This window comes from Trifolium pratense, linkage group LG4 (assembly GCF_020283565.1).
Source record: "Trifolium pratense cultivar HEN17-A07 linkage group LG4, ARS_RC_1.1, whole genome shotgun sequence".
NCBI lineage: Eukaryota > Viridiplantae > Streptophyta > Magnoliopsida > Fabales > Fabaceae > Trifolium > Trifolium pratense.
In genome coordinates, this window is record NC_060062.1 from 27,845,994 (window position 1) to 27,854,547 (window position 8,554).

An 8,554-nucleotide genomic window follows, 5' to 3' on the forward strand; every position below is an offset into this window, starting at 1 on the left:
TTTTTTTAAATAAAAAAATAAAAAATGTTTTTGAGCAACTTGCACTACCGGTTATCAGGTAAAAGGAAATTAAAATGGAATGACATGGCTAATAGTAATTGGTATGTGTTAAAGGAGTGTGTTAGAGGGTGTGACCCTAGCACTCCTCATGCTTCAAAAAAAAAAAAAAAAAAAAATAATGGCTGTTAAAACATCGTAAGTAATATCATGTAATGAAATAAAAAAAAAAAAAAAAAAAAGAGAGATCCATTCTCCATTCAGACACGGACACCATCATTCTCTTGCATAAAAAATGGTAGTATATAGAATCAAATCAACATCACCACCAACCTCGCTCACTCACCTTCCACTACCGCCATCCCATATATATAGTATACCATTACCAACACTACCCTCCTCACCAAACAGCGAAAAGAGAAAACGAAGAACCATCACAACTCCACAATGGCTATGGCTCTTCGCAGACTCACATCCTCCATCAACAACACCGCTTCTCTTTATCGCATGGTATGTAACTAACCTCATCTTCTATAAACATCTCATTATCGATCAAATCTGCTTTTTCATTTCCCCGTTTACGTTTTAACCGTTTTTGCGCCATGTTTCGTTGCAGTCATCTTCTTCTCTCTCCGCACAACAGAAGAATCACAAATCTCATCCCGATGTAAGCACTTTTAAGATTCAACAAACTCCGTTCATTTCATTTTTTAATTCACGGCGGCGCAATCTCCTGCACACCGTCATTTTATTAAACTCGCCGTGATTTCACATATGTACTTTAACCAAATCACCTTGCCGTGATTCTGAATATTCGCTTTATATATGTTTCGTTTTTGCATCTGTTTTGATCTAGAATTTCAAAAATTGCAGTGGATTAAGCAGCTAAACGATCCTCTTGAAGTGGTGGATCCTGAGATCGAAGATATTATCGAACTCGAAAAATCTCGTCAATGGAAGGTTGGATCGGAGTTTATTTCTACAGTTTTTTTTGGAAGAACCAAACAGAGAATAACGTTCTCATTTTTTTTATCTTTTATGAATGTGTAGGGACTAGAACTTATACCTTCAGAAAATTTTACATCTTTGTCGGTTATGCAAGCGGTTGGATCAGTTATGACGAATAAATACAGTGAAGGTTATCCAGGTGCTAGATACTATGGTGGAAATGAGTATGTGAAATTGTGGATCTGGTTATGGTTTTGTTTTGTTTTTTTTTTTTTTTTTTTTAAATTTCAGAAGTTTGTTATGGATTGATTTTGTGTATAATTTGATAAGGTACATTGACATGGCTGAGACCTTGTGTCAGAAGCGTGCATTGGAAACTTTTGGGTTGGATCCAGCAAAATGGGGAGGTACATAAATGATAAACATTGATGTTGCAATTTGAGTTTCTTTAGTTTTTACCAAGAATGGTCATCTATGAATGACTAAGAATTTGGAAACATTATAATTTTTATTTGTTCAGTTGTTGATTTGTTTTTTGGTTCAAATTTTTGCTACTCCATGCTAACTGCAAAGCATTGCCAATATATCTTGTTTTTATTGGTAATCATGGATTCAAGGTACCTGATTATAGTGATTACAACTTTACAAATATTTAAATCACATTAGAGTATATTTGTTTCAGTCATGGAGAGTCATTACACATATGTGTTAGAGTGACGCACAACAGGACATGTGGTTCTATTCAATGTTTTGTGCAATTTGAAAACAGAACAAAAACATGGCACGAGATTAAAGAAATGGTAGATCTTGGTTCCACTGAAACGATATAACCAAGAAAACAGAACAAAATATTAATTTTCTGTTTTTTTCTGTAAACTTTACCTGCGTGTGCGTTGAAATGAACATTTTGAGTGAAATTAGTTTCTTTTGTTGTAAAACAGCTGTCTTTGATGTTTTATGTATTTCCTTTTTATTCTCTTTTCTTCTTTCTCTCATTTTACATTGTACTGTATATATTAGAAAACATGGTTGCTCTTTTTTAATTCACAGGGTCTAGTGCTTCAGTTTCTGGTCAACTGAAAGTTATTTTACTATTAATGGAACAAGCTGCAAAATAATTTAGCTTGTTGAACACTTATATGGTGAACATCTGAAATACCAAATTAAATCATTATATTTTAAAGCTGGGTAAAAGACAGTTTTTATTCTCTCCTTTACTCATTAAAGAAATTTATATAACTGGAATAATTTTCTCCTCCTTCTTTTGATGTACTATAATATTTTAGCCTCCTTGTTGCTTTGTTGGGTAATTAGCTTGTTATTCTTGTGGTGAATTTATGATGTTCTTTCATGGGATCATTTATGTATGACTTTTCTATTATTTTGCTCTGCAATTTAGGTGAACAAAATTTTGATTTGTTTTTTTGGAATCTTACATGCATACTCTGCTTTGACAGTCAATGTGCAGTCATTATCTGGATCCCCTTCTAACTTCCAAGTTTACACTGCTTTATTGAAACCTCATGAGAGAATTATGGCACTCGATCTTCCCCATGGTGGGCATCTATCACATGGATATCAGGTTAAGTTCTGCTTTTGATTATTCACCTGCTGTCATTGCACGATGAATGAATGTTGTAGCAATAACTCATATCGTAAAAAGAATTTCAATAGACCCAAAACATTTATAAAAATATCTGCATCTCATAAAATTGCAAAACAGTATAGTGCATATAAATTGCAAATGACATGCCTTCTAACTCTTCAATCTATCCAAAAAGACCTCTAATTTTACCTCACTCACAATCCTTCTCCTGCAATTCCATGTACTATCTCTTCCGATTATTCCACTCTTGTGTAAGTTGTGGGATTTTGATATAATTTTTATAGCATTTGTAGGTTAAGCCAATGCAGATTTTTTTTTTCCATGTTCTATTCAAAATGGCTCATTATTCACAACTTTCGATTGACATTAACCTTCCAATTTTCATTTTGCTGTTAAAAGTTGATTTATAACATTTTCTGGATCAAAATTCAACCAATACATGCCAAATGATGTCATTTATGTAATTCAACTGTAACATGAATTTGTATTTATTAAAATTATTAAAACGTGTATTATATTTCTCTGTATATTAAATTTTATTTATATCTGTGTCATGCAGACTGACACCAAGAAGATATCAGCTGTATCTATATTCTTTGAAACAATGCCATACAGATTGGACGAGAGCACTGGTTATATTGATTATGACCAGGTAGGCAGGTACCATTGTATTTCTATGTTGTGGACATGTATGTTTTCATCAAAGAGAATTTTCTAATTCTAAATAGTCTGTACTGTTTTTATTTCAGTTGGCGTCACCTTTATCTTTGCCAATGAGCTCAGTATTTTCTCATTCAATGTATGGTTATAGTTTGTATTGGGAGAGATCATGGTGTTTAAATCATTAACTATAAGTAGAAACTGCATTTATTAGATGAGGATATTGATCAAGCTTCTCCCATAACTAAGGTATAATTAGGGAATGGCTACAAAGAATTGGGAAACCAGTGTGGGCACGGAGGAAAGGTTTGCCATCAGCTTGTTGTTGGTTTGTTTTGTAACAAAAACCCTTTGTTAAGAGATGATAAGCGACTGCTTAGGATCGTCTTGAAAACAGGTAAAAGAGGAACTTGACCCTAACCGCGACCTGCCGGTAGAACCAAAGTTATCAAGGAAAAGAGGAACTTGACCCTAACCGCGACCTGCCGGTAGAACCAAAGTTATCAAAGAAAGTGCGACCCTAACCGCGACCTGCCGGTAGAACCAACACTATAAAGTTCTTATCTCAAGAACAATGTTCTTATCACAAGAACAAAGAAAAAGTTCTCACAAGAGAAACTCTCAAATTAGATTATATTCCAAGCTGTTTGAAAAGTACATGATAGTCCTATTTATAGCATATCCTTACATAGTAGGATTTATTGTCCACTACCATACATTCATCATAGGACTTAGAAAATTTCCACTAACATGCTTATAAATTCCCACAAGCCACTATAATGACTTAGTGCACCACTAGGAAGCATCTAGAGAGCCTAGGGAGCAACTAAAGGTCATCTAAAAACTCTCCTAATACCAAAAACGAAAATTACAATAAAAATAAAGAAAATTGGACTTAATTGTTTTTTTATTTAGTCCAATATTATTAGACCACAATTCAGCCCAAAGATGCTTCTTATCATATGAATTGGGCTTCAAGTTGGGCTCAAGCATCTTCATCCAAATATTTTTTTATGCATTTTTTTATAAGTTTCCTTCCACATGTTTAGGGAACTCATGATCGTATCAAGAGATTTGATACAAAATCATTCATGATTCACATCTTTTAGCATAAGCTGTTAGGATAGATAGTTGGCTCATGACATGTATCAGAGCTTCTATGTACAACTTGTACAAGTGATCTTAGTGTTTGATCATTGTCATCCGTCCCAGTTTCTCTTATGATTGATTGAATTTCAGCACAGAAGGTAGGTATACTTGTGCAATTTCCGTGCTTCAAGTCCAGGGAGCGCTTGTGCGATGGTGGGGGTGTCAGAGATGCAATTTAAACTCATTCATGATAGTACAAACTTTTGGTATAATTGGTTCATATAAAACTGGAATAGAGAGCTTGAATTAAACAAAAACTAAAATAAAGGTTTGGGTCCTTTGGGCATGGAGGTCAGCAATACCTGTATGTTGGTTTGTCTCTTTCTTTTGGTGTAACCAAGAGGCATTTTCCTTATTTTTAGGTGGGAGATTCCATTTTGCTATTTTAGTAATACAAGTTCCAGTTAGATTTCAAATATGACTAGTTTCTTTTCATGAGTTTATGTTATTGAATTTTACTCATTATTGTACCACATAAAAAAGAAATCAAATGTGTTTTGCACATCATTTACCATTGTTTATTCTTATGCCAATACATGCTTTCTCAGATAAATTTAATCATTTTCATGCCCAGATTCAAAATGTTTGTCAGCTTTGTAGCTGATTACCACACCATTCATCATTATGCTATCTATTCTTTATTATCACATTAAGTTTCCTAGCAAATGGTAAAAACAATAAACAATTTTTTTTTGTGAGAATGGTGAGAGGCATTAGGTTTGTGCTTATTCACAATGATTTTCATCTTTCATGCATGTCATTTCATGGGTTTAAGCATGTCTTTTATACCTTGACTCATCTAATACCTGCAGATGGAGAAAAGTGCTGCACTTTTTAGGCCAAAATTAATAGTTGCTGGTGCTAGTGCTTATGCCCGTCTTTATGATTATGCACGGATTCGCAAGGTAAACTATATCTGATTATAGAGACTTAGATATTTGAACCTTTATAACAAAGGAGTGATGATATTGTATTTTTCACACATGAATTATTTTAGGTCTGTGATAAACAAAAGGCAGTTATGTTGGCTGATATGGCACACATCAGTGGATTAGTTGCTGCAGGTGTTATTCCTTCTCCTTTTGATTACGCTGATGTTGTAACAACCACAACACATAAGTCACTTCGTGGGCCACGTGGGGCTATGATATTCTTCAGGAAGGGCGTGAAAGAGATAAACAAGAAAGGGCAGGACGTAAGTTTGAAATGCTAAATTTAATGCTATTAATATTATAAGGAAAAGTGAATTAAAAATAGAGTACCCCCCACAAAAGAAGAAAAAGAATGAGCATCAATCTATCATAACTTCCATGAAGTTGTTTATGTTATTAGTTAATGTGTGTGTAGTTTTATTTTAAGTGATAAATCCAAACTCCTGTGTGTTAAAATCCATCAACTGGGTATATGGGCAAATTAGCTTTTGGGGTTGAGTTAGGTTCAGTCTAGTCCAAAATCTAACAATTTAATTTAGTTAACTTCAACAAAAATTTCATGGGTTGAATTTCATCCTGACAGGTGTTGTATGACTACGAAGACAAAATAAATCAGGCTGTTTTTCCTGGACTTCAAGGTGGTCCCCACAATCACACTATTACAGGCTTAGCAGTTGCACTGAAGCAGGTTCTTTATTTGACCAGTTGAAGAAATGAAAAGTCATTTTAGTTTTTTTTTAGCAAATATGTACTTCAGTATAAAAGCAAAAATAATCCTTGTGCATATTTGTCTGGCTGATGCAATTTAAGTTTTTTCTTCATTTTATTATTGTAGGCTATGACACCAGAATTCAAGAATTATCAAAAACAAGTTCTGAGTAACTCCTCAGCATTTGCACAGGTAACCTGAATGTGGTTTGTACGATGAACAGCAGTGCTGTATTAAACAATTGAAAACTAGTTATTAGGTGTATCTTCTGTTGATTGTTTAGCCTGACAAATTTTACTGTTATTTTTGACTTTGCTATGTTAATTTATCTCCAGAGTTTGTTAGAGAAAGGCTATGACCTTGTATCTGGTGGAACTGAGAACCATTTGGTGTTGGTGAACCTAAGAAACATGGTAAATGTTACGATTCTTTCGTCTAAAAATTTCTTGGTAATATTTTTATCTCAGAAATAGTATGGTGCCATTTTGTTCATACTTGTCAATTTACGAACAACCTTTATATGCTAAGGTTGCAGTTAAATTGAGTACTGAGAATGTAAGTCAGCTATTACATTGAGTTTTGTACAAAGCCTCATTCCTTCCTTAGTATTTTTGAAATGAACAGGGAACAATGTGACATATGGTTTAATGGCGTTGTTCTTAAAGAAAATAATTATGAGGGACATTTTATTTTGGGATAATAGATAGGCTGAAATGCTGAATGATAAGATTTTCTATTTAGACAGTTCTTAGAACCTTCAAATAAATCAAAGTGTTTGTTAAATGACCAAGTTATTTTATCGACTGTTTCTATTATTTAGATTAACCCTAGATTGTAAAGATGTTAATATTGTTACCTGGTTTGATTTGTTGACAGGGCATTGATGGCTCACGGGTTGAAAAGGTGTTAGAATCAGTCCATATAGCTGCCAATAAAAATACTGTTCCAGGGGATGTGTCTGCTATGGTTCCTGGGGGCATCAGAATGGGTACAGTCTCTGGCTCTGCCTGTAATGTTTTAATATGAATGAAATATATTGGTGGATCGATAATTACATGTTGATTAATGTTATGTTTTCATGATTCAGGAACCCCTGCTCTCACATCCAGGGGTTTTATTGAGGGCGATTTTAAAAAAGTTGCTGACTACTTTGATGTGGCAGTCAAAATAGCCTTACAGATTAAGGAAAATTCAAAAGGTTGATTCTACCTTCCTGCATCATAGTTTTTTATTTGTCATAACATTTGCTGTTCTGAATGCAAAACAAGGTATCTGGACTTGCACTTATGCTGGCTGACTCTTGTTATTGATTAAAATAAATTCAGGTACAAAGTTGAAAGATTTTGTGGAAGCTATGCAGTCAGATGCACAAATTCAATCTCAAATTGCTAATCTCCGCCGTGAAGTAGAAGATTATGCTAAGCAGTTTCCCACAATCGGTTTTGAGAAAGAGACAATGAAGTATAATAAGTGAAGATGACATGTGGAGTTTTATTTGCCGGTTTATGGAATAACAACACAAATTTGGATATGTTGCTGAACATTTTCGTACTCTGCTCTTGGAAGAAATTGTGAATTGTATTATCAATGGTCAAAGTGAAAGAGAAGGGAACACTTTTCTTTCAATGATAATAAACCATTTTATATGGTATTAGGGTTGAGCATTTTCTTTCAAACTTGAGAATAGATATTAATTATTTGGAGTGGAAAATTCCTTTTAATGATCAATTTTGTAGTAGTGTAGCAAAACTGAAATTGAGCATTTTTGGATTTGTGGTTTTCTTATTTGTATTTTCACCTTTGAAGAAATAAAACTCCCCCTTATTTTTTCATTGTAGCATTGCACTTACGAGTGTGTTTAGATGGGAATATTTTGAGGTAATGTAATTTTTTGAGGGAATTCAAATAATTTTATCTTTCTCTAACCTGGTAGTATCAAGATTTGATATCTTATACGTATCTTATTAGTGTCGCTTTGGATTGTATTGGATTGGCTTGAGTCAATTGCCTTTGATTTGTATTGGTTGTATTTTATCAAAAGTTGTTCCTTTTAATTAATAAACAATACAATTGCAATGCAAATTAATAGAACCATAATATATGCAAATTGAAAGTACAACCATTCATTACATTGCTTTTGACACAAGAGAACCAAGACAAAACTACAATGTAAATATCATCAATCTAATTTATACATCATTTTAGAGATAAGTTGCTGTGTTTCCTTCAACACTTGTGTCTATAAAGGGATATGAAGGAATATAAAATTGAAAAGAAAAAAAACCACTACGCATCCTTTGAAAATCAAAATCACAATCAAAATTAAAGGAAAAGAGACTTGAAGTTAGGAACAGTGTATCGATTTCTTCTAAAAAGGGATATGGGCATGGTAGTAGGTTTTCTTCCATCAAGAGAGTAGTAGCATCGTGAGTGATGGTCTTCCTGGGCAACATAAAATTATTTTTTTTATTAATTTCTTCCTCAAGGGGTGTAAGCACTAAGCATATTACTAATAATTGCCGGATTTGAGCTAATCCTTCCCCAAGAAAACAT

At 33.6% G+C, this 8,554-nt stretch overlaps 1 protein-coding gene across 1 annotated transcript; it reads left to right on the forward strand.

The window, feature by feature from the left end:
* The first annotated feature begins 248 nt into the window (after window positions 1-248).
* On the forward strand, window positions 249-7,833 carry LOC123920157 (serine hydroxymethyltransferase, mitochondrial-like). The gene is made up of 15 exons (XM_045972342.1): window positions 249-507; window positions 614-664; window positions 871-957; window positions 1,048-1,169; window positions 1,276-1,352; window positions 2,403-2,527; window positions 3,111-3,203; window positions 5,173-5,265; window positions 5,358-5,555; window positions 5,876-5,980; window positions 6,128-6,193; window positions 6,337-6,414; window positions 6,878-6,989; window positions 7,089-7,199; window positions 7,327-7,833. The coding sequence occupies exons 1-15, from the start codon at window positions 445-447 to the stop codon at window positions 7,473-7,475; spliced, it is 1,530 nt and encodes a 509-aa protein (XP_045828298.1). The 5' UTR covers window positions 249-444; the 3' UTR covers window positions 7,476-7,833.
* The last annotated feature ends 721 nt before the right edge of the window (window positions 7,834-8,554 follow it).

Excerpts from the sequence above, each read along its gene's own strand:
- LOC123920157 (XM_045972342.1), top strand. The coding sequence starts at position 445 with ATGGCTATGGCTCTTCGCAGACTCACATCCTCCATCAACAACACCGCT. Across the intron at positions 3,204-5,172 it reads GTTATATTGATTATGACCAG|ATGGAGAAAAGTGCTGCACT; the intron begins GTAGGCAGGTAC and ends TAATACCTGCAG. Across the intron at positions 6,990-7,088 it reads TCCTGGGGGCATCAGAATGG|GAACCCCTGCTCTCACATCC; the intron begins GTACAGTCTCTG and ends TTCATGATTCAG.